A 27,010-nucleotide genomic window follows, 5' to 3' on the forward strand; every position below is an offset into this window, starting at 1 on the left:
TACAAACCTGTCTTAGTAAAGCACAGCATTTATACAACACTGCACATTCAGATTTTCATCATATAATCAATAGGCAGAAAAAGACACATGCAAAATAAAGCCAGAAAGAGGCGGGTACTGTTTTCTAAACCTTTAAAAGACTCTTGGAAATTAAATAAAACCGGTACAGGAAGAGGTCTGGCTGACCCACATGGCCACGCCTTTAGATCAGCTTTACATTGGACTAAATCTAAGTTTCAGCAGCGAAAATAAAACAGTCTGACAGGTGAAGTGGCAGTAATAAAGTTATTACCAAGATGACAAAATAAAAAAGCAGCTTGTCTGGGCTTTTTAGCACTGCCACTGGACTACTAAAAAATAGGGATTAAGTAAAGTCTTTACACATATGCCATAATATACAAGCGTTGTCAATTAGCCCATTCCACAAGCCATTTGTAATACAATAAAATGTGGTATTGTACATTCAGACGGCATATGAGATCTGCACACCATGCACTCACTCAGAGGCAGCTTTGATATGAGAGTATGGACTAGTCAGTGTAGTCAGCCCTATTTTCAGGGCTATTAAATGGTTCTGCATTTATTTTGGGGCTCCGCTGAAGACCTTGAAGTCCCTGACGGCATGTCTGTGGCTTTTACTACTTTAACCACAGGTCCTAGCTGATCATGCCATGGTGACATCAGAACTTCACATTAGCTCAGAATCTAAAGTGCCATGTAGTCGTCAATACGCAGACTAGATCAAGACTATGACTGACACTGACACCATTAACTTGTTTAAAACGCCTAACTAATTGATCTAATAAATCTACAATGGATACTGTGGGAACTGAATCCATCAATCAATAATGTCCAAGTAAGTGTGTCACTTTCCACCCAGAGTAATATTTCAGAACCAAGAATAAGAACCCCTGCCACAGGGGAATCCCATCTAGTTCCCCAAAGAACAATTCTCACAATAATAATTTTCTGATAACAATTTTTTTTGTCAAAAAGCCTATTGAAGTTTTAGATAAACCCTAAAATATCAATACCAATCTTTAAGGCAAGAACATGTGATAGGGCTGTGTGAGGCAAGGACTTGTCGATACATGAGTTTTATATATATATATATATATATATATATATATATATATATATATATATATATATATATATATATATATATATATATAACAATATATTGTGAAACTTTAAAGGCAATGTAACAAACTGCTGAAATATAACTTAAAAAAAAAAAAATATATATATATATATATATATATAAAATCGGAATAAAAGAATTATGTGCAAGCACTTTGTTCTGTTTTTTGGTTTTGGGTTCCGACTCTTTCACCTGCTGACCAATGGGAGGCTTGGCTGCAGAATTTGGGCGAGGAGCCAACCTTTTAAATGCAGAATCCAAGATGGCTGCTGGAGAGAGGACTGTTGACACACTACGTGCTATGTTTTTAGTTTGGTTTTAAATTTCTTGTTGGAGCTACTCAGTTTGCGTATTTAAGCAGTATGTTCCCTAAGTTATTTTAAAGACCATTTTCACAATAATAAAATGGCATATAATACCTACCAATATTACGCTTTTACATAGTTTACACTAAGCTTGTGACCCCTCCATTTACTGTCAAAGCAATATTTCATACCTAAACAACTAGTCTTGTGCAATAAAAAAAATAATTACACATAGAATATATTGTAAAAAACTGGGGTTTTCTAACCAATTACCATTAAATTTACACGCCTTCTTTGCCTACCAATAACTATTACTCAGCCGTTAAAACAGTATGCAAACAAATAATTCTGCAAACAAAAAGAGAGAAATCTGGGTGAAGTTAAAAACATTTGTTTTTAAATGTTGTTTTTTTTACTTTGGGAGATGGATTTAAAGATGCACTGAACCCTAATTTTTTTTTATTTTAGAGAAACAAATTTTAGATTTTAGACGGCTCTGCAGACCTCCTGTTTACTGGTGTACTATGGTGAATCTAGCCAAAATATTTCCTATTTTTATGTCCCAGGTAAGCACTGCTACCAGTTTAAGACAACAAAATCCCATTTAAACATGTCCAACAAGCATACTGGAACATTTTGCAGTTCTATAATTAGACTCTGCGTTAGCCTTCTGTCTACCTATTTTTCAATGCTCTGGACCCAACAGAACCACCACAGAGCAGGTATTACTCAGGTGGGTCATTCTCAACACTTTTTTGTTGAACTCAAATCACTAAAATGATTATGTACTGGCTCTGATCTTGTATATGGCTGTATTTTAGAATGACTGTCAAACGAAAACAGGAAATCTTACCTTAAGTACTTGGAATTGGGTATCAGAAATGTATAATTGGTTGAAGTTGAAGAGCTATGCAAAGCCACTTCTGTTTTCAGCTTACAAATAAAAAGCCTTTCAGCACCACAGACAGCAGCGTGTTGCTTTAAAAAAAAAAAAAAACACTCTCATTAGCATTGTTCTCAAAGGCCAGGTTATCCACCTATTCTGCCACACCCACTTTTTAAAGAGATTGTTTCTTTCTCATGGTTAGAATATCCGGTCATATTTCATATTAAATTGTTTCTGGTTCTATTGTATTTATAGTAAACAGTCTGAAGTAGCTTCTGCTGTGGACACTGATAATAAAATAGCTAGATATGGAAACCCAACAGTTCAGCAGGGTGTTTGTTTACAGCTATTTGGGAGAATAACTTGGTTAACTACAGTAGTTAGCCAACATATCTATCACTTTTCAAAGAGGAACTGCATCGCTGTGGGTGAAGGAGCTAAATTTAAAACATGCATCCATACATTTTTCTGTGCTGTGTTCAAAACCCTGATGCGTTCAAGCAAACTCCTCTTCTTCTAATTACTGACACCCTTTAAATAACTGAGCACACATTCAGTATGTTCATCTCTGTGATTATAATCTTTATGAATGGTCCACTGCTGCATTGGAAGATTTAACACAAAGTAAACAATAAGGGCCCCCTCCTATTCATTGTGCAGAATAAGGTGGATAGGAAACCTGTGTAACATATAGAACACGCTGGTCGCAACAAATTTAACCTGAAAACCAGTTTTTACTGAAGGAAAAATGAAAAACTACTGTATTTTCCCAACTCAAATAGCCATAACAACAAGTCTTTAACAGATTTAAACTAATACCTCATTAGGGCAAGAAACAATAAAATATGTACAGAAACAGAAAACTGAAAAGATAAACTTGAATAATTCTCAGGAATAGTTCTTGAACTTTGTTGACAACAGTAGCAGTGCAGCAGCAGCTGTCCCAAGCAGACCCAGTGTAAGATTATTCAGGACTCTCCTCCTCTTGCTGGTGGGGGGACAAGGCAGAGGAAGTTGCAGGAAGTTGTCAGTGGGATCCATCTAAAAGGAAGCATCACAAGTTTACATAATGACACTCAGGACTAACTGTGTCAGGTTTCAGGTGCAAATAGGACATGTTCTGCCCTAAAAAAATGCATTCTAAATGGGAAAATAGGTAAACCCTTTGAAAGTACCCATGTTTTGCACTGATTATATATATATTAATATAAAACTTCAGCAGTCATGAAGAGGAGTTATCCAACAGGAAGCCAGAAGAGAAAGAAAGATTTCCCTTTAGCTTGGGCCCCCAAATGCACTGAAATGGCTCTGACTGATGCACATTTTGATGATGTTTAAATAGATAATACATGTGGACCCTAACTTCTATACAGATTCTGAATTACACTGATATCTGGACGCTCTCACTTGGCCATTGCAATTTTTTTGTTCAACATTTCCTGTAATTATTTGGTGGATGTAATTTCTTGTGCTTGCAATGCAAGGCACTGTATACCAAGTTTAGTAAGACTGTAGTTTTCAAAATATTCTTATAAGAGGTTATTATGGAACAGCACTGATGAATGATCATCTAAATAGCTGAGGAAACTTTCAAGCTTGGAAATGTGCAGTATTCTCCAGTATATGCTAATATGCCCACCACACCATAAATATTCATGTTGTGTGCCCTATGTGAGGAAAAAGGTAGGAATAATGGAATCAATTGCCAGGAATGGGTAAGAAAGTACAAAATACATTTAGTTTGCTGCTCCACAACAAAAACAACAAATTGCCAACAAAAAGTAACAAACTGCTTGGAGGTGTTGGTGTTAAAGTTATGGCTAATCATTGTGTTTTAAAGACAATGCAGCATTAGTAATACATTTCTTTTTTTACTTATTTGTAAAAAAAAAAAATACTCACGTAACAACGTAATATTGAGACAAATTTTAGGCTATATTACCACACACTACTACTTCTTTGACAGATCAACACAGCAGCACTGAGCTCTGCAACAACCACCTCCACCCTCAGGCTGCTTTTCCTATCCCACTGTGGTGAGATTGATGAGATCTGTAGAAATGTTCTATGGTCTTCCTGGATAGCGCTAGCAGATAAGATAAACCACATCGGCTCGCATCTCCTCAAGGCACGCTGCCAGTCTATCCACATGGCCTGCATTTGCTGTCAAATTCCAGTCTGACACAGAGGGCATCCTGACTGCCCTCTGCCAGCGCCCACCCTTCACACTCCCCTTCTCTACAGAAGAGTCTGCACTGCTTCTGAGTTATGAGCTGCAAAGCCTTCTGCTGTCAGCCTCTGTCCTCAGTGGACAGTCCAAGCAATGCTAATGCACAAAGAAATGTGGAAGTTGCTGACCTTGCTGAGGAGGTCCTTCAGACAGGTCACTTGTTTTTGGAGGTCTCCAGTCTGAGCCACTAGCTCTGTGCAAATGGCCTGAGCCTCCTTCTTTGGATCCAATGTCAGAACAAGCTGTGGAGCCAAGAACAACATAGAAATACTGGACTGCCAGACACATATTACTTTGACAACTTTAAATAGTTTACTTGTAAAATAGATATCGTCAACCGAATATAAATGAACAGACCAAATAAGTAATACCCACACTCCTCCAGCCTCATTCAGCATCACTTACCAGACCAAAATATCATTGTTGAGGTTGAATTATTACGTAACACATACATAATGACTGCACTCCTGAGGTAAACATATGACCAAAATTGCACTGCTCATGTAGCTAAACAAGTGACTAGAGTAGTACTGTTGTGGTAAGACTAGAGTAAAAGCCAGCAATGCTAAGGTAAATGGATTGTGCTTTGTTGGTATGTCTGCTGCTTATTTTTTTTTTTTAGGCAACGAATCAACATTTTTAGGAGGTGATATTTAAATATTTTGCAAAAAAAAATACAAATAAATAAATAATAATAATCTGCATACATCGTTATTAAAGGTCACCTTCCGCGAAAATCCGATTTTTCTTGTTTTTTGTGGAATACAGTAGGTCTCTCCGAGTTGAATGTGTACACCTGCACATTAAACTGTTTTGCAGCCCCCATTGTCTGCAGGAGCTAAGCAAAGAAATCCCCCCTCCCCCCCTCCGAAAAACGGGTGAATTTTGAATTATCTTTCTGCCTACGTAGGCAGAAACTCACAGACCAGCCCACCTTGGCTCGAAACTCCCAGAGGCGGAGCTGAAGCGACGCAACATCACCGCTCATCAGTTAGGAGGTGGGAGGCAGTGAGCGGCAGAGCGGCGGAGGGGCGTCGCAGTGCTCCTAGCCAATCAGAGGAGAGATATTTGCATTCTGTTTGCATGTATGAATATTCATGAGCAAAGCTGGAATCCGGTCATTTTGGACACACCCCTAAAACAGTCCATTAAAAAAGAGCTATACAGAGACACCTGAGCACTTTTTTTTTACAAAAACGGCTCACATGTCATTCATTCATACTAGAGACCACAACTAGACATTTTAAAATGAAAGAAAAAACGACGGAAGGTGACCTTTAATGTGAAACATGACAAATTAAGAGCAGATTAGCATTTTTTCAGCACTTTGGTCGCACTAACTTTTCCCAGTCTAAGATGTAGTTGTGAGCGCTGTTGCTGAATGCTGGCAATGTAATGAGAGTTAACAGTTTGATCTGCAATTATCATCGTGATAATGATAAAAATGTGAATTATCATACAGCCAAATTACAGTTCCCTGATTCAGTACTTAAATAATGTATAAATATAGGAAGTCTGTATTTTGTCAGTGGATCAATAGCCTGTTACCATTCTGCTTAGTGACACGGTATTCTTTAGTGACTGTGAAATATAACCAGTTTCAGCCAATAAATCTGTAAATCAGAGTCTGCAAACAGAGTTTAGTGGGCACACAGCCCAATTATGTCAATTTAGCTCTTACAGCAATTATTATAAAAGATACATGGCTGTGGTTTTAGCTGTGGACTACACACTGTCCCAGAATGGCTCACATATATTAATTTATAAATAAAATGATGGCTTGGCATAGTACACTGGCCAAGAGAAAGACATCAACTGCACATCTGTTTCCAGCAGACAGACCTCGGTATACAGTTCTTAAATAAAAAATAAGGTGTATAAAACGTAATTCTATGGAAATATCATACGCTATAAATGCCCATGAGTGTTAGTTGATTGAATGATAAAACAGATCTTGTGTGAGTGTAAGCACACCTCCGAGGGGCTGTGGGGGAACCTGCTGATGATGTCCTGTACTGCCTCACTTAGGTAACAGCACTGCTGTCTCAGGCTGATCAGAAAGTTTAACAGCTCCTCACTCCTGAGGAATGCAAGCAACACATGCCAATAAGCTTTCAGCAGAAACTAAAGAAAAACGTGGGAAGAGACATTAGATAGGGAGGTAATGAGGAGATAATCAGCTTTATGTATGCATTTAAGGTCTTTTCTAATTTAAATCCCTCATCAAGGGATCCCACTAACATACATTTACACTTTGCACTTCACCTTTGTCCCTGCACCCTAATTAAACAGTAAGCACATGCAAATAATTATTATTTCAATCACTGGTGAACAAGATCATTCACTTGGTGACAGAAGCACTTCTTGATGCACTTCTTCCATCACTTACCATGTCAAACCCCTGTAATGGCTGACAGATACCCAGCAAGATGTTGATAGCGTTATCTTAACAAAGCATTTCCCCAAGCAGCCGTTTTCTTCTCCTAACACTCTGTCAGACGCTGTGGTAAACACTGTCAGACTCGCTGGAGTTACTATCTCCCCCAAGACGGAGAGATGGGCCCTGAGCGTTGCTTTGTTAGTTTTTCTTTGACCGAATGAGTGATAGGCTCTCGCAGGACGACTAAGTGCTGGGTAAGAGCCACCGTCCCAACAAGCATCACACACACACTCCTCCTACAGTCAGTTCACGTGTACAGGGGGGAAAGGTAATGCTCTAAAATATTAAATATCTCACTATTGTATACTTTTATATCCTTCTATATATATATTCATACCTAATTACAATCATTCAATGTTTACAGTGTTAAATACAGTAAATTACTACAAGGAAACAACTTCTTTAGACAGGTAATATATGAAGTTTTAAACTTGAAAGGGTGGCGCTTGTGTTTACATACATCCCATTAGCCAGGAAACCAAGCCATGCCATAGATTTCACCTTAACTCTATATCCCTTTACTGTGTGTTTACAGACTACCTCTCAAACCAGGATTTAAATGCAGGATTTAGTGCGTGTCCCTGTGCCCTTACAGTACATCCTCAGGTTTGAATAAAGAAAATCACAGATTGATTAGTCTCATAAAGTGTAGACATGGCAGTTGGACCAACTGCTCACAGCCATCAGTCAAAACTTGGAGCACAAAGAAATCGGGCTCGCTCCTTCCTCACTTTACAAATCATTACTAGAGCTTAAACCATTAAGACAGCCCTGTGGAGAACCTCGAAAAGACACTGTCATCCCACTTCAAACAATGAGAATCTGGTTTCTACAAAGGTAGACATTGAGTCTAAGAGGAAACTTCCATTGGAGACTGGGATCGTCAAAGAGTGTCTCAGATTAGATGTAGTTAATAAACATTTTTAAATATTAAACAAACAAGTCAAGCTTAATGAGATAAGTCTTACCCACTATCTATATTTTCAAGCTTGCTCAAGGTGTCCACATCTACTCTGTCAGAGTGGATCTCTTGAACAGCATTCAGAACCTTCTTTAGGTCTTCAGGGTCTGTAATTCCAATCTATACAGAAAAAATAAAATAAGTGTATGTAGAATAAAACAATAGAATATTACAGAATATAATAGCTTTGTTATTGCTAAAAAAAGAAAAGAGATAATTTAACAGCTCTAGAATTGACAGCAAAAATCAGACAAGAGTTAGAATTTAAGTAGTAATAGTGCTAAAATGAAATATTATAAATTCAAAGTAGTTTAAAACGATTCATCATAATGTTTACATTCTTATATTGACTAGAAATTTTGTTTTCAATTTTATACAAAGTGTCTATAAAAGTATTTACCAACTTGAATGTTTTTCCTTATTGCTTTTATAAATAAAATAACGTTCAATATAATTTAATATAATTCAGCCTTTTAACTAGGATCATTGAAGTGAATACCGAAAATCTTAATTGAATAACTGCATAAAGGCTGTTTGTGTTTGTATTTTTACAATTAGTGAAATGGAGGTGCAGTAAACGTGTCAAGTGACTGTAATATAAAGACACCTGACTAGGTCCAATTACTGGTTAAACAATATTCCTGGCTACAAACTCACCATGAAGAAACAAACAAACAAACAAACAAACAAACAGGCCATTATATAAGCTATACAAGGAAAAACATCTAAGGGGTAAAACAGTAAAACTATATTTATGTAGGTCCGTTTTATTATTTTACTTTTTACATTCTTCTTATGTAAAGTAGGAGGTTTTACATGATGGCAACAATATATAGACAGGACGGGCAAGAACACACTGAAAAATACTAAGGTCATTTAGACCTGTGGAGACCTTAATCACCAACACACAATGCCATTTTGGCTACTCTACCAACACACTGGGCTAGCTTTAGTCTAGAAATGCAGATAAACCCAGATGGTAGCTAACCTTTTAAACTCCCCAAGAGCTGTATGAAGGAAGAGCAGGGAAAGAGCATTGCAACATCCTAAAGAAGCCGTATGATTCTAGTTGGTGCCTCAACCACCCCCATTACTACAACACTCCATCAATCATTAAGCCCGCATAACAGCGATCTTTGCATTGGATTCTCCCCAGACACTTCCAAAACCTCTGAGCCATTGCTGCTTGGGGTAGTTCATGGAATGTTATCAAGGTGTGGCATGAAACATTTATTTGTGGGACCACCCACACATCAGACACTTTACAAGAGTTTATCTAGGTTTAAGCATTTAATTGCTCACATTTCATATATTTTATATTTTGTAAACTGTGTCATTCAGCGCAAGATTACCTTTTCTAAGTCCGCCTTTTCCATTGTCAACAAGTAGCTCCAGCTGATATCATTATCCTAAAAGGTTTGTGAAAAAAAAAAACACTAAATTCATACTGTGTAGAAACAAACTGCACACACTCATGGTCCTGCATCATAAAAATGATTTGATGCAAAGGTGCAGTTTACAAACATTAACTGAAATTCATGTCAATAAGGCCCTCCAGAGCAAAATAGGGAAGAGAATGCTAACCATCATGACATCAGAGAGGTGCTCCAGGTTCAGCCCATGCAGCAGAAGTTCAATATCACAAAGCTTAGCAGAACTGCAAGAAGTTGAGAACACACTTCTAGTTATTTAGTATTACTGTTCATCAAGTGTCATCTTTTCCCACCACCACTAGGGGGCATAACAGCATTAGTCACAGTCAGTCAGAACAATGCGTGGCTGTACCTCTCTTTGGAGACAGATGGAGCTTCGAGGTTACTGTTGAGAAATTTAAACACTGTTTCTGCTTTAGAGGGCAGCCCTCCATTAGTAGTATGATCTCGTGGGGAGTTAAGAATCTTGTAGAGCTGTTAAAATATAGGTTTGAAATTAGTGAATTGCCTTTCAGTTTAAATATTAAACACAGTTGGAAACACTGTTTTAAATAAGAAAAATATTGTTGCATATATTTGTGTAAAATTTCTACTTTCACACATTCATAAAAACTAGGAAGCTGTAAAAATGAAGAAAATGCTTAGCTGTGTCCACAATGATAAAAAAGCTCTAGATGACTATTTAATGAGTAAAAAAAGCCGAATAAACTGTAACAAAAGGGTAATTAAGAAGGTTTTAAAAATTGTAAGGTAGCGCAGGAGATTAATTAAAATAAATTATAATAATTATTTTAAATAACCTGAACAGGACATGCCTACTTGTCACCAGATGAAGTAATTCTTTTTAGGTAAAACAGACAAACCACATTTTGCAGTTAACACTTTACTGGGTAAAAGTGATACAAGGTAAACTGAAAAAGATTCTGAAAGCTACTGTACAGTAGGTAAGAGGCTAAAGTTCTAACCTAAATTTCTTAATTAATGATATTACTGAAAACCCAGTCTGAAACAGTTAAATACAATATTCATTCTTTTAGTGTTGGATGTTGGATAGAGATACTTGTATTCTAAACAAGAGCTGCTAGGTTTAAGTCCCACTTGACAGATGAGGTGAAATAAGGCCTAAGGCCACAGGTCAAATACCTGAGTATGTTTCCATGTTTTGGCCAGGTCAGCTGCTGTCTTGCCTGCCTTGGTTTTGATGGACTTGTCAGCTCCGAGCTGAAGAAGTTTTAGAACTGCTCCTTCGTGTCCATACTGCACAGCCAACATTAGCGCCTGATTTAATAAACATATTTGGTCACAAATGTTGGCAAATGACTTTTGCACAGAACACGTACCCGACATGAGTCTACTGGATTGTATTCCTTATTAATGCTTAGACTGATTGGATACAGGCCTTAAAAAGAATTAGAATTAATGATGCTACAATAAAGGGGGACAACAATAACAAACAGGCTTTCAGATTTACATATTAATCTGCCTTGGTACAATGATGATCTTTCCTTTCAGCAACAGCTATATCACATTCCTTATCAGAGACAAGCTGTCCCTTTATCAACTTCAAGTTTGAGCATGCATCCAACACTTCTATAAAAGATCTATTTTTTTCCTGCAGTTCTGATAAAGCTGTGTGGTAACGCTTGCAAATATTTCAAATACTAACTAGATAACACCCGTTTGTGTGAGGAAATGCATTACTGGTGTTTGACGTACCGTGTGGCCGCTATCATCCTGAAAGTCCAGTTCAGCTCCATGAGATACCAGCAGATTGATCAAATGAGAGTAGTTGTCCCTGGCAGCCAACATCAGGCACGTCATGCGGCTCCTATGTAGGGGTAAAAAGCAAAATTTGGGCATATTAACAATCTGTGTGGAAGAAGCAGTCAGGTCCGAATGTCTCAGATTCTATCCCTCTACTGGGTTTGCAGAGCAGTGACCAAATTAGGTCTGGATGTAGGAGGGCCAATGTTTAAATAAAATAATTAGTTCTGCACAATTTGATTCACTACAGCTGAGCGCCTATGAATGCTGAACAAAGGTCATTTGTATGCATATTTCTTTGATAAAATGTGCCACAACTGGATCTTTTTTCCCACATTTTAACTTCTCAGATGTTTAAAAAAAAAGAATAATTCTGAAAATATCCATCATACTGACCACCATAAAAAAACCAATATTGTTTGAAATATATAATCAAAATTGTATTAAATTAACTGATGAAAATATTTCCACTTCCAGGTAGTTCCAGGAAAGCTGTTGCTATGCGGCCACTAGGGTGAAATTGTTTTTGTTAGGTAGGTTTTACATAGTATACCTAGTAGTTGACAGGTAGCTGTTGAGTATTCCAGGTTGATGGATGGGTGCTAAAGTAAATGTTGCTAAGGTTGCTTTGGTATTTCAGGTGAAGTATCGTAATTGTTGCAAATGTGTTGTTAGCAGTTGCTATGGTAATCAGGGTATTGCTGAAGATTTACAAAGTACTATCTGTGGTACTCAATAATGTATATTTGATTGAGGATTACTAGTGTATTAGCTGCACCACTGTGCAAAAGAGGGGTGCTCAAACAACAAACCAATCTGGATATAAAACAGTGTGAAAAGGAGTAAGCTGGAAAAAAATGTGATGAGAAAAAGAAGTATACAATTGAAGAAAACAATTGCAATGCATATCCATAATAAACCAGTCAACACTTTTAAGAAATTAAATATTTTATCTCTAGTTTCAGGAGACTGTGAGCTTATTTTAATGAAAAATCATGGTTAATGACAAACAAAAGTGACTTCAAAGCTAATGGCGCTCCCTGCTGGAGAAACCTTACATTTTGTAAAAGCCCTTTATAGATGCCTGTGGAATACTATGATGTTTCATTTTCTGACCATTTATAGTTAGGAGTAGGGTTTTAACTTTGAACCACTAACCTGAACCACTGGGACACTTAAGCCACAGAAAATCTTTCTGTCTTTCCCTCACATGATATATTAGAGCCTGTAAAACCACCAAGCCAAGTTTTTTTTAATGGCCATTATAAGAAAATGTTGTAACAATAAAATAATATACTACTAGGCATGAAATACATTTTTGGGCAAAACTAAAACAATTTTTTGGGAAAAACTCAACAAAATTAAAGTTTTGGCACAAGAGCAGGGTTTTTTTTTTTTTGCAGGTTTTCCATTGTATAAATTACATATTTTTGTCTTGTCTTTTTTTTTTTAAGAAAACACAATTACAAAACTATGATTTAAAAATATTCCTTAGAACTATCCACCAAACACAATCACTCTTCCTATTAGCAGCCACATTAACTACAAATACAACAAAAGAAAACAATAGAATACTTTTAATGTCATTAGTAATCACCAAGAAAACTATCCTTGTGAACTGTAAAACAAAAAAATAACATTAAGATCAATCCACAAGAAACACAGATTTAGACTCAGTTTGGACACATTTAATTCAAACAATATAAAAAAAAATCACATAATAATCAAACGCAAGATAAACAATTGCAAAAAACAAACAAACAAAAACAGAAAAACATAAACAAACAGGTGAACATCATTAGGTACAGGTACATATTATTTAATGTAATTCAGCTTTCATAGAGTTCTTTCATAAACAGGATCTTAAATCACCTACCAGGCACCTCCTAGATTAAAAAAAAAAAACTGAACGCAAACAAAACTAAAACTGGTGCCACTCTTTCAGAGCTGGCACAAAGAATTTCTGAGAAACTATGAAAAAAACTGAAAAACTATAAATGAAGTGTATTTTTGTGTTTGTGTGGTCAATGAAACCAGATGGCTAATAATTATGGGAGCACGATGAAAAGCAAAAGCTCCAATTAAACATTACACAGAATGGTAAGGTCTCTGTGACTAAAGTAGGAAGGGTCACCGGTAATGTACTCAAGTCATTCATCACATTAACTGACATTTTCCCAGAGAATAGGCGCACAATCCTCATACCTGAGCCCTACAGCACGTCATGTACAGGTAAGCGAGGGCACCATTATTCCTCAACATGACACTATCTCACAGCTAGGTATGCACTTCCTCTTTAGTGACAAATCGGAACACAAAGGTGTGCTGGTTTCAATGCACGTTTTCCCAGGGTTGTCTTTGAGGCAGGGGGGCAAACAATCAGTACGTTTGCAGAATCAATAAAACCAAAACCCTGGACAAGGCAAACACAGTACTGACGAAACTCCACCTACTGGTGAATAACATGTCACAAGAGGATAAAGGAGAATATAAATGACTCACTTATAGAATATGATTAAACTGGCAAACACATCCTTGTTCATCAGAATCGTCTTTTAGGTCACTTGCTTGTGTGGGTGGATAATCAGAAGTTCTTACCATTTATATCTTAGGCTAAATATACTAACAATAGGTCATTTTAGGGATCTAAAAGAGGAAATTGCAAGGACTGGCCTTTAATTGTCCTGCATTTGTAGCATGTGGTAGCAACTGGCCTGGCCCATCACCGCTACTACAGAGTTTGCAGCAGGCGGCCAATTTAGCACAACATAACTACTGCAGTGCTAGCATTGCCATTAGCATTGCTTCAGTGGCATCAGCATTGCTACAGCAAATATAGCATTGTTACAGTGCTGGCCACTGACCTTGCTCTGCCTGGCTATAACTGGATTAGCATCGCTATCACAGTATTAGAATAGACCAGCCAAAAGTTCTGTTTCTTCTCTTTCAAAAACTAGTAAATATATGGTCAACATCTTCAGCACTGAGAGCATCGCTTGTCTGTTTTACTAGACAGAGTCAAATGGAATGATACAAGAAATTTAATATAGGTCATATTTTACACCACACTACCTTTTTCGAAAGAAAGATTCTACATGGCAGTCCAACAAAACTAGGCCTGCATGTATTTTCTTGTTTTTAGCAGTGTGTTTTTAGGTGTACTGTGACTAAAACATCATTCTAAAGTTATTCTTACAGTGAGTGTGAACGGTGCCGTAAACAAAGCAATTCTGAACTTTTATTATTGTTGAAATTTCCTTAGGAAAGAAAGCTGTATATAAAAAAAATTGTCTGTCAGCTATTAACAAGACTGATTCAAAGAACCGGCCCAATAAACGTAAAAAAAGCATAGACTAGTGTCTTTGCTGGCTGGTTGCAGTATGATATATAATGCCCATCACTGAATATTTCAGTGACAAAACACTATTTTTTCTTTCCATCTCCAGTGTTTAAATTCAACAGTTAGCAGTTAGCATTGGAATGAGCTAAATCTTAATATCTAACTTAAACTTACATATCTGAAAATCTAGTATAGCATTAGTAAATAATACCGTGCCTTTTTTCTGCTTAAAGTTACTTTGAACAGAGAGAATTCTGTAATATTAATAAAGAAATCTATAATCATCTTTAATGATTAATTCCAGAGCTGAAAGTTGGGAAACAATCCTGACCACAATTTACTGGCAATTGGCTGTCATCTCCTTTCATTTATGCTCCTTTCCTTGTTATTGGTAACTGTAAAATTGGTAAGCGGTCTACGCATGAAAACTGGAATTGTAAAAGGTGCTACTGGGCATGTACAAGTGCCAAAATGCTAGTACTGCATGACACAGTATTGCATAAACCAAACTCACCTTCACCAAATTGAGAGAACTTGTGCCCCTAATTTAAAACAATTTAGAACATGCATTTTTTTAATTCAATGCTGCGTCCGGGATTACTGATTAAACTCCTACACAGTCAAATATGGCAAAATGGTAAGATATTTTTGTTCAGGTAAAACTCTTGTTATCAGCTGAACTTTAAACCAAGTGTTTCCTGGATCTGTTTTTATCACTTGCTCTTCCCTCTGCAGACAAAACATGAGAAGAGTAGTAATATGACGCTGCAATTAAACATTACTCAATCTACAGTAGTCATGAAAGTAAATAGTGAGAAAGGAAGTACATAGAATAGCACTGTCAATAGCATATCACACTCTGGGGGAGCGGCTTGAGTCTAAGGGCACCATGCCTAATGCCAAGCATGGGCTAGCAGGCAAAAAAAAACACAGGCAACAGGCTAGAGTGTGAAACTGTGTCCTTTGGACTGTTGTTGATGGTGTGAGACCATTTGGGGAAAGCAATAGCTTCACACCAAAAGAGCTACTGAACATTTATTACAAGGCACATGTAGAACCGGACTATTTAGCAGGCTTTTAACATTACATTATATTGTAGCAAACTCATTGTAGAAGACACTTTAATCCAAAGCAACATACAAATGATGGTACAACCAATAGATCCAGAAGGGTAACAGTGGAATGAAAGAAGAAAGGATTGGAAAAAGGAGGGGGGTCAGGGAAAGAGGTTAGACGTGGTTAGTTTGTTAGAGGTGTTAGGAGAGAGCTCATTGAAGAGCTTAGTCTTTAGGAGTTTTTTTAAGGTAGCACGGGACAGTCATGGTCTGGTAGTGGTAGGTAGTTTGTTCCACCATCAGGGAACTAGGGAGAAGAACAGTCTGAATTGTTGCAAGCTCAGAGGTTTTAAATCTTCTATACAAAAACAGACCAAGACTAAAAACTAACACACTTTACAAACAACTACTATTATATGAAGCATGCACACAGAGCAATTAATCAGTCAGGCTATGTGACCTGAATAACACATTTCTGTGTAAATAACAGGTGAAGGAAATCAGATAACAATATCTGATAGTCTTAATAGTCTTATAACCTAATAAGCCCCGATTTAATGCCTTGGTTAATGGCAAAGTAGCCTGTTTTCATTGTACTTGCTTCTCAGGTAAGATTAAAAGTAGTCATTACCGGGATCATATAAATAAAATTTACAATTTAAGAAACAAATAAAATGTTTTTACATTACTGTAATGTGACAAAGTCAATAATGATAAATATTGTGATATTGCTCAGAGGTAGTACATACAGATTTTATTGCAGCTACAAATAAATATTTACAGCTGCACTCAACATGGACATGAAGGCGTGGCAATATTGTTTTTAATTGCTCTTTATTGAGACAGAATGAGAAAAATGAACATGAAACATTCATTAAAAATTAAATTGGTTTTTCTTTTTTTTCATAGACTTTCTGAAATTAACACAGGGTCTAAAATATAAACACAGCACACCTTTTATTTGGATAAATGTAAAGTTGCAGTTGGATGGATAGGTAACCAAACGTACAAAGTCTTTGGGGAAATAAATAAAAGCTTAACGTTAACATACTTTATCTGTTCCGTAACCACCTTTGATGCGTGTTTGGGGTCACTGTCCTGTTACAATGACCAATTATGTCCACGGGACTGGGGTAATGCTAAAGAATTCTGCATAGTCCTATTTCTTTCTTCTTCAATCCACTCTGTGCAGTGTACCAGTACCAAAGCTTGATGCTACCACATCCATGCCTAACACTAATGGTTTAGTGTTCTTGTAATTGAAGGCCTCATTTTAACTCCTCCAAAACATACATCTGGTCATTGTGGACAAACAATTCAAAATTCTGATTACAGAAATTGCAAACTTTTTAAATGTGTTGATTTCAGAGCATGAGCTCACAAAACTAGTTTTCTTCTATTTTCTTTTCTCTATTGTTTGTATAATGTACGAAATCGAAAGAATTCTATAAAAGCATTCCGTCATAGTATTTTATTATGAATACATTATACTAGTGTGATGAATAAAATGAAGTGTGCTTGCAACAGAACTGACAAGCAAAATACACAGCTCTTAAAAAATAAGACATCACTTCAGTTTTTGATTTGATTTTGCTATTTATAGGTACATGTTTGAGTAAAATGAACATTGTTGTTCTATAAACTATGGACAACATTTCTCCCAAATTCCAAAATAAATAAAAATAATAATAATAGTAATAACTGTATGCCACTCCTGGTGCAAAAAGTCAAGCGGTTTAGATTGATTTGATGGCTTGTGATCATCCATCTCTCTTGATTTTATTTTAGAGGTTTTTAATTTGGGAAAAATAAAAGAAACTAAATTTTTAAGTGGTCTCTTTTTTCCCAGAGCTGTATATGCCTAAATAGGCCTTCAGACCAATCAATGCTACATCAAAAACCCTACAGGAATTAGAGCAGGCATGCAGCTTGTCTGCTCTGTTGCAAGCACACTGCACTTTGTTTACCAGACTCTTTATGGAAATGCAGCTGTTGCACAATGTCAGACAAGTGCACAGTCTTCAGAAGGCTGGTGGGGAGAGGGGCAGTGTTTGACAACACCCATCACTTACCCACTTCCCTCTGGATCTTGTTACTGTTCTTCAAATATTTTGTCTGGACAGGATACAATCACTTTCTTACCAGTCAATTGAGAAACATGGCTGTTGACATTGGGTCATGTGCACAGCTTTAAAAGCAGATGATAAGCAGCTGGGGGCCAGCCTCAAGAATGCTTACTGTCCCTGGGTGCAACACAAGTACCCCACTACCACCTTGTCTCCAACATTATCTAACCGGCATTTCTATTTGGATGTTTGTAAGAGAGCTTACTGTAAGCTCATAAGCAGACAACCTTACACACAGATCTGATGTATTTCAGCTCATTTAGCCATAAATGTGTTCCTTTAAAAATATCTTTTTATCATTTATTATATTTTTGCTTTGCAGATAAACTCATTTCGCCATTTATAGTTCTTTTTGACACCATGGATGGTGATACATGGATTTTTTTTCCTTACTTTTTTCCCCTACATTTTCCCTCAAACGAAACAAAACGGAAAATGAAATATCTGAATACTTCAGAAAGTAATGGCTGAGAGGGCCATCTTTTAAGCCATGTCTGGAACATGACCACCCTCTTGAAAGTCATACAGGTGGTATACTGTAAACAGCTAGCTAACAAACTACAATGATTGCCATTAAATGAAAGATTTTGGTTATATACCGATTTCCCTAGGCTTTTTGGTCTATGGGGGTTGGACTGATGTTTAATTACATGAGATCTGAGACATGACCTGAGTTTTTCCTGAAACTCAAAATCATTTAGTACAAAAAAATTATACCTTAATTCTTAAAATGTACACCCTAGGTAAGTGCAGCATGGTAACACGTTTAAATTCCAACTGTTCTGTTTGGGAAAAAAAGTAAACATTTCTTTTATTCCAATTTTATAAACATGATAGTGTATCGCAATATATCACAATGTATTGAATCATAACCCCTGTATCATGATGTGCATTGTATTGCTATGTTCTTGCTAAAACACAGTCCTAATTGGAAGGTCAACTAGTCTGTAGACATCATACATTGTGGAATTTTCTAGGGACTGTGTCCATGTTTTCAAAAACACAGGGTAAGTGAGTCTGGCAGAGCACCCTTGTATTGTATTTAGATTTTAAATGGTTTAAATATACATTATCTTGTACATGTACTATATATGTGCCTTGTCCATAGTATATTCTAACCAAATATACTGTGCTCAAAGACAGAAGCATGGCGACATGTGTAGGAAACTAGAAAACAAAAAAAAGAATAAGTTCAGTTTTTGGTAATACACAATATTTTTATTCTAAAATCAATTTTTATGTTTGTTGTACTAAAACAGACAAGTTGTCCCAGCAACCAAACCCATGACAAAATAATGCAGTGTTCCAATTGTAGTTTAAAAGCCTCTAAAACTGAGTTAACTGATGTTCAAGCGGTGTGTAAATGTTCTCGTAAAGTTTTACCTCCTTAACAATATGGTAAAAACCTTGTTCTCAGTGACTCCTTTCCTGTCTGCATTCCTTGTTTTTGCCTGATCTGTAGCTTACGGTCTTACTTGGCAGAGCTGACCAACATGTGGATCCATACCAGATCTGGCACAAACCAGTTAAGCAGATAAGAAAGAAATTTTCCTTCAACTATTCGGACCCTCCTTTGGCCAACCCAAAGTCAACCAACTTCCTTTTTTATATATATATAGTAAGTTCTTATTTATCAGTGCACTCAATTAATAAACTAACACACTACACATCAGTTCCTTCTGGCAAAACATGTCATTACACCACACACTACAGAACACAAAAACACACTACCTGGTGTAGATGTTGGGGTCGGCATTGCGATTCAGCAGTAGAGCTACACACTTAGCGATTTTCTCCTCAGTGGTAGAGTTTGCTGTGCATGCAGCCATCAGTACTGTATAATCATCTGGGTGCAATGAATAAAAAAAAGAAAAAAGAAAAAGGCAAAGGCATTATAAAATCGGTTTGTAAATGGATGATACGCTAGCAAAAACAGGACAGACATTGTTCCTGACTGAGTGTGTCAATGCCCAGTCAACTACCCAAGCATAACCATCCATCAAATCTCAGCATCACAGTTCAGTTATTAAGACTAAAGAAAAGGTACCCCAGTTATCGATATTAGTTTGAGCAGGGGGGTAAGTCATATCTCAATATTCTTAAAAGAAATAATGATACCTTACATACAATATGATTCTATTTACTGGTAACACAAAAAAGTTTGAGATGAGATGATGTGAAATAAGGTGAAAAAAAATGTCATGCTGCTATCTTTAATGACAATGGTCTCTATGACATAATCTGCACAGACTTATACTCTGCTGTGTCATATGTGTGGAAACCGAAGTTTAAACAAAGTCAGAACCAACAGAAAAGCTACTATGGCACAAGTTTCAGAAATCCTTAATGATGGTTATAGGAGGAATACCTCACAACATACAGTGCATCACATGTTGCTGTTTGCCAGATCCAATTAAATCTGCTAGTAAAACTTCAGCAACAGCAATGAGTATAAAATCATAAAGCAAATCTCAAATTTAAAACAGCAGAAGATCATGCAGAGTACTGCAGAAGGAAGTGTGTTACAGTTCAGTGCCAACTTCCCACTCCGAGGGCTTCCCATTACAGTAAAATCCAATTAGTCCAATGTTTAAAACCTAGCCACGTGACTCCATATGGTAATTGAGACGCTGTGTTGATGTGTGGAAACAACAGTCATGTTGCAGGTTTATTTGCTGTGATTAGAGGTGGGTTTAGACTACAGGAGCACTGCTGGTTAGGGGTAGGATGCAGACTCAGTCTAGTTGCGTCTGCGGTGAAGCAGGAAAATAAATAAAGCGCCATTGTTGGGCCAACGCAATGACGCCAGCATCACGCTCTGTGTACTGGCGTTATCAATCACTTCAGCATTCTTTTCTCTGTAAGCAGAACACAGGCTAGGAAGCTAGGAAGTGGCGGCTGCTTTCACATTTAATTATTTCCTTTCAAAGCCTGCAGCCCCAGTCGACCCATCAACACCCCCCCCCCCCCCACTCTGCACACTGGATGGGGTGGATTTGTCTAAATTACTTCACTCACTCACTCTGCCTCCAACATCCTATTTTACAGCGATCTCCAGATGCGTTCAATTTTTAAGAGAAACAGAAACGTGACGTGTAAACTGAAAACACACCCGTGGATTAATCGCATGTTTTCAATAGTTCCTCTTTTGCGTCACGGCCATTAAGTAATGTCAGATGAAGCACACCGAAGAAAGCTCTGCTTGGTTGCCATCTTTTTGCTGACACATGGACTGAAATTAAAAGAATATGCACACGCCTACTTCAATGTAGAAAGTATTAATGAAAAGCAAGCTCTCGACCCCTAAAGGATAAAGTCTCGCCGTGCTCTTGATTTGATATCGCAGGGTTCCTTCCTTGCGGCCATTACAAAAATCCTATTATCTCCAACAGCTCCAGAGAAAGGTTTAGAGTCACAGGAAGGCCATCTGGTGCAGTGCCAAAGTGACAGCACCATCTTTTACTTCCTTCCTAGCACTTTTGAAGCTTGAAAAATTATTCAGAAACTGGTAATCAACTTGTGAAATAAAACATTTTTAGGGTGGAAAAAAGCCTGCTGCTGGTAACATTGTATCAGTTTTTTAAAGAATAAATTAACAAAACACATCCAAAAAATAACTAATTGTTTATGTGTTTTTGCAACAAATTTGTTGACGCAAGGTTAGTATGAATGAAATCACAAAAACAAAACACTGAAACAGGGTTTTATTTTAAAATCACAGATACTGGCACAAGCATTGTGTATTGATTCCAAGCAATGCCCCACTCAGCATGTCAATAACACAACACATTAACTACAACAATTGAAACATATTTAGATTTTTTTTTTTACATGCAGTTACTAGCTTTAGGATAGACTGCTGCATGTGTGAACTAAGTATGCCCATGCAGTGTGCATAGGTTAAAACTGCATTCACACTGGCAGGCAACAAGTCGATACAACACTGTGATTACTTTTTCATTGATGCTGAAGTTTAGGCTCTCGTGTGCTCTCTCTCTCACATGCACACACAATGGCACATTTACTCTTTCCAAGTTGTGGCTATAATATGCATCTGTATTAGCATCCACTTCCTCTTTTAAAGCTCCCTGCTACACTCAGTAACTCAACCCTGGGTTAATATAATACAGCAAATAATAAATAAAAAAAGGATCTAATCTATCGGGCATAACACACTGTACAATCACTTTTTCCCCTTCCCAGAAATACAGGGAACTGACAGCATCTAAAATAAAATCAATGTTAATATAGGTTCAACCCTTTTTTATTCTTTTATTCCTTGAAAACAAAAACAAGGCAGCAAAAAATGATTAGAGATGGAACCGATCCGATACAATATCGGTATCGGGCCGATATTGACGTAATTGGACGTAACCTTAACACGAAACATCACTGATCCGGATTCAGTGTCCGAGGGGTGAACAGATTAACAACAGCAGTCTGTTAGCATAGCTAGCACTGAACTGACAGCAGTTGCATTCTGGTGTTGTGAAGGTATTAACTACAGACTGGAGAAAACTAGTCATAATCCACATATAGTATAAAACCACAGGATCTACAAACACTAACCAGCACAAATACACCCATCTTTAATTAAAAACAGCGATTCATTTAGTTTAGACATACAGTTAGCATCGCCAATTAGCCTTTAGCCATCTCCATTAAGATCTACAGTATGTTAATCTGAATTTGTGAATGTAATAAGTAACTAACTCAAGTGAACTACAGCCATAATCCACATCGAATATCAAACAACAAACCCTACTAACTCTAACCAGCAGTAAGAAATCAATGGTTTTAAAAAACAGTGATTCATTCAGCTCAGAAATAACGTTACAGTTAGCGTCGCCGGTTAGCCGTTAGCTATTGCAGCTAATCCACTACGTTACCTGTCAAAATAAAAGTCTCCTGCCCAACCAGTGCAAAAAAATAGCCTATAGCCCTGTACTTAATGTTTAACTTAAAATATATATATATATATATTTTATAAAAATTAAAACATTTATTTTAAATACAACTATTGTGTATTTGCATATAAGGTGTGTCAAATAAATTCCTTTAAAATGCATTTACATTAAATGCACTTGTGTATACTCCTCAAAGGGTTGTGTGGTCTGTTTCAGCCTCATTATGTAACCTTAATCATAGTACTAATAATAAACTAAAAGTATCTGTATTTGTATCAGTATCGGCAATTTTATATCAGTTTTATATCAAATCGGATCGGAGCTAAAAAAAATAATTTAAAAAAGTGTATCGTCCCATCACTAAAAATAATGACAGGTCCAGAATCAAACACATAACATTATGGTTATGATCACTTTCAAGTGCTTCATTTGCTAATTTATCTTCAGCAATCCCAACAGCACAATGCTCATTTTAGTCTAAAAACATTTCTATGTATGTCCTTACCAAGATATATATGTCTATGGTAAACCAGCAGCTACAAAAAATCAGTGACACTGTTAAGAGCTTTAAAAACACTTTGCCAACCGAAACATACGTAATGATTTAATCAAAAATATGAAAAAGGTTGTAGGATAAGTGTAGAGGTTTACCTCTGCTGAAATTTGCACTTGCACCATGGTCCAGCAGCAGCTGGGTCAGGGTATAGTTGGACACATGGACAGCACACATGAGTGGAGTCCATCCAAAGCCCAACCTTGTCTCCACATCCATTCCTGAAAAGAAATTAAAGAACACTTGGTGAAGAGCACAGGCCATAAGGTAGGGAAAGACCACAAAAAGACAAATCAAGCAGTATTAATAGTTTAAGACAAACTGAGACAAAAAAACTAACAAATTAAGTACAATCGGAAGCTGTGTGTTTATTTGAAATTAACAATTCCAAACCCTTTTTCAGGACATAAAATTTTAAAATCAATTGTTATTCTGTTTCTCTTCAGAAGACAAAGTAGTTATTGCAATTAATGAGGTCAGGTACTGAAGCTGGTTCTAGCCACTTGCAAGACCAATTCTATTAATAATGTTTTGACATAGAGAATATCACCCTCTATGTGTGTTTCACCAGAGCACTTATGTCATACAGTGTATTTGGCAAAATTGAGAATACTAACCACTTTCCAGAAGTTGCTGCACAAGATTGACATCCCCTGCAGAAATGGCTCTTTTCAAAACTGAAACATTGTCATCACTGGGTAAAGTTGACCCTGAAACCTGGAAACAAAGTGCACATGTTGTTTGGAAGGCTTTTTGAAATTATTATGCTTTCTTTGTAAATGTAACATGAGTGTTGAATTCCTGTAAAACTGCCATTGTTACTGCACTTTAGCAGAGTTGCTGTGATACAGGTGTTTGCTGCTTAAGTGTTTCTAGGTGGTTGCTAAGATGTTAATATGATAAAGTTCTTGGTTTGAAGTGTTACAAAACTTTTCCTACATTGGTTGCTACAACAATTTGACAATGTTGTAGTCCAAAGAATTTTGGGGAAAATTATTTAATGGTTTAGTAAAACGCATGCCTCAGATAAAGTTATAAACCATAAAGCAAAAATGATACTGTAAGTTCTACGACTGTGCTGAATTTGATGTCTGTATGTCCAAAATCCATTCCTTAAAAAAACTTGAATTTTTGGTTGAAATTATATGGCCAAACTTCAATGTATTCCTATGGGAGAGCTTTGACCAGTTTTATTCAGACTCCTACGACTGTACAAATACAACTGAATTATCCAAAATCTGTATACAAGTCCACTATTCCAGATCAGGGCGGACGTGGCGGAGTTGGAACGGCAGTAGAAAAGTTTTTAGTTCAACGTTCAGTTTAGCTCTCAAGGTAAAGAGATGAAGTCGTTTTGGAGAATTTGTATTAGGGAATTATCAAATAAAGAACAACGGGCAAATTCACATGTTGTGAAAAAGTGGAAATTACAGAGATAGCTTGATAGTTTGCTAGGTTACTTGGCGGTAATTGGTACTTGGAGGTAGCTAACCTAGTTAACTGTTTTTTTTTTTTGATTAACTGTTATTTAGTTACTAGCTGTTAAGGTTATGTAGTGGCTCTCTAAATAACCCATGCTACGTAGCTAGAGCAATTAGCGGTTATTTAGCTAGCTAACCTAATTAACTGGGTTATTTAACCTAGCGGTTATTTAAATAGACAACTACGCTAGTTACAAAGTGGGTATTTAGCCATCTATCGATGTTATTTCGCTAGCGGTTATTTAGTTATCTAGTTTATTTAGCGGTTGTTTAGGTAATTAGCTAGGTCGTTTATTTAGCGGTTGTTTAGTTAACTAGCTAGCTAGGTTATTTAGCTAACTAGCTCTGTTACTTACTGGTTACTTAGCTAGTTAGTTGGGTTATTTAGGTAGCTAGATCGCTTATTCGCCGGTTACTTGGCTAGTTAGGTGGGTTATTTAGTTAGCCAGCTTGCTAACTAGGTAACTTTGTTATTTACCTAGCTTAAATAACGTGATAATTTCTGTGAATTCCGTAAAACTTGTAAAGCTCTAAATAACATAAATTAACCACAAAACATCACATAAGAGGCATGTGGTTATGCTAACCTACACAAAAACGCCTACGTTAGCTAACTAGCTGGCGCTAGTTAAATAGTGTTTAACGTTAAATATCTCACTTGAAATGAAACACAACCTCAGAATTTGGACTCTTGCTACCACTGGTATACCCTGTGTCCCATTCATCATTACTCCCATCACTCTCGTCACCCGCAGGAAAGCCGTAGTCTATCATATTGAGCGTGTTAACGCTAGATAATTAAACACGGGCCTTAATAAAGGCGCTTTCACATCGCCAGCGGTATGCCGCGCTGCTTTCCGCTCTCCTGGACGCTGACCACCACTTGTGTTTGCGTTGTGCTACTGCTGAAGACGAGCCGAACTTCGCATGTGCTGATAATAGGCGGGGTTTTAGAAAACAGGTCATGTCTGCGGCCAGTGGTTTAGTGTGTGGTGTAGCTGCAAGCAGAGTTGCCAGGTTCGCGGTTTTCCCACCAAATTGGGCTTGTTTAAAAATCCAGTCGAAGGTGAAAATTCAGAGGTGGCAGGGCGACAGGACATTTACATCCAGGTGTACTTGTGGACTTTTTGTATTTTTTGTAATTGATTACATTGCTGTATAATATATTGTTTATGATGTTATTTTGTGCCACATCAGCTGGGGTAATGGATTTATAATTTACATACTGTAGACCAGGGGTCACCAACCTTTTTGAACCTGAGAGCTACTTCTTGGGTACCAATTAATGCGAAGGGCTACCAGTTTGATACACACTCGTGAAATTACAAATTTTCTCAATTTACCTTTAATTATATGTTATTATTAATAATTAATGACATTCATCTATGTGAAGACACAGATATCAATAGGCAACACTATTATTATAAATCTCTGCAAGTGTTTACATTTTATATTATATTTTAATATAATATTACATATTATATTACATTATATTGTATAATAATATATAAACTATAGGCTATCTCTAAGCTAATATTAATGTAATATAATCTAAAATTACATCAATGCAACTGTGATTTAAAAAAAAAAAGAATAGCAACAAAAATGCTATTTTTAGACCAGGCCTGCGGGCTACTCATAAGGTCCTTGCGGGCTACCTGGTGCCCGCGGGCACCATGTTGGTGACCCCTGCTGTAGACATTACAGTACAAGCAAAACACTTCCAGTTTCCATTTACACCCTGAAGAAAAACTAGTTGTCATTTAATTCACACCCTGAACACAGCTAAACATTCATATCTAACAGTGGGCTGTAAAGACTTTGGGAACATCTGGTCATATTTATTTTCTTTTTGTTTCAGATACAGATACCTTCATCACTACACTGCCTTCTAGGTGAGAAAGAGTGAGTCAGCATTAAGAAAACATCTCACTCAAATGCCTTATCCAAATGTGCTCCAGATCACAGAGCAATGATGTAATAAACAATAATTAATTATTGCTATAAACTGCTCTAATTTAGAATATGAAATCTGCCAGATTGTATATCATTAAATAGTTCAGTATTATTATTATTATTATTATTATTATTATTATTATTATTATTATTATTATTATTATTATTATTATTATTATTATAATTTTTGCAGTATAAAGTAGTCAGGATTACCATCTCATTAACCCACAAAATTTGTGGCAGTAGTGGCTTAGTAGTCATAGTGCAGGGGGTATTAATGACAGGGCTGTAGGTTCAATACTCAGGTTTGGCAAGCTGCCACTGATAGGCCCCTTAAGTCCTGTCATATATCGCTGTGTGTATGTGTGTGTTCACTGCTGGAAAAGTGGAGGCCATGTGACATCTGCAGCCAACACAATAATGGTAAAT

At 36.8% G+C, this 27,010-nt stretch overlaps 1 protein-coding gene across 2 annotated transcripts; it reads right to left on the minus strand.

The window, feature by feature from the left end:
- Positions 1-2,892: 2,892 nt before the first annotated feature.
- asz1 (ankyrin repeat, SAM and basic leucine zipper domain containing 1) lies at positions 2,893-25,561 on the minus strand. Of its 2 annotated transcripts, none has more exons than XM_007255962.4 (13): positions 25,301-25,561; positions 23,762-23,861; positions 23,243-23,365; positions 19,416-19,530; positions 11,116-11,227; positions 10,543-10,677; positions 9,752-9,873; positions 9,551-9,623; positions 9,319-9,375; positions 7,974-8,086; positions 6,540-6,645; positions 4,694-4,807; positions 2,893-3,376 (listed from the first exon to the last, which is right to left on the minus strand). In XM_007255962.4, the coding sequence occupies exons 1-13, from the start codon at positions 25,397-25,399 to the stop codon at positions 3,224-3,226; spliced, it is 1,422 nt and encodes a 473-aa protein (XP_007256024.2). In that variant the 5' UTR covers positions 25,400-25,561; the 3' UTR covers positions 2,893-3,223. The 2 variants fall into 2 exon arrangements, with proteins under 2 accessions (XP_007256024.2, XP_022535411.1); XM_022679690.2 differs by having other exon boundaries at positions 25,284-25,414.
- Between the last annotated feature and the right edge of the window lie 1,449 nt (positions 25,562-27,010).

Source organism: Astyanax mexicanus, chromosome 9 (assembly GCF_023375975.1).
Source record: "Astyanax mexicanus isolate ESR-SI-001 chromosome 9, AstMex3_surface, whole genome shotgun sequence".
Classification (NCBI taxonomy): Eukaryota; Metazoa; Chordata; class Actinopteri; order Characiformes; family Acestrorhamphidae; genus Astyanax; species Astyanax mexicanus.

Bases quoted from the DNA above. Each gene is read 5' to 3' on its own strand.
- asz1 (XM_007255962.4), bottom strand. From the start codon at position 25,399: ATGATAGACTACGGCTTTCCTGCGGGTGACGAGAGTGATGGGAGTAAT. The intron at 6,646-7,973 runs GTAAGACTTATC...TGCATTCCTCAG, and splicing joins CTTGAAAATATAGATAGTGG to GAGTGAGGAGCTGTTAAACT. The intron at 4,808-6,539 runs GTGTGCTTACAC...TTGGCTCCACAG, and splicing joins TCCCCCACAGCCCCTCGGAG to CTTGTTCTGACATTGGATCC.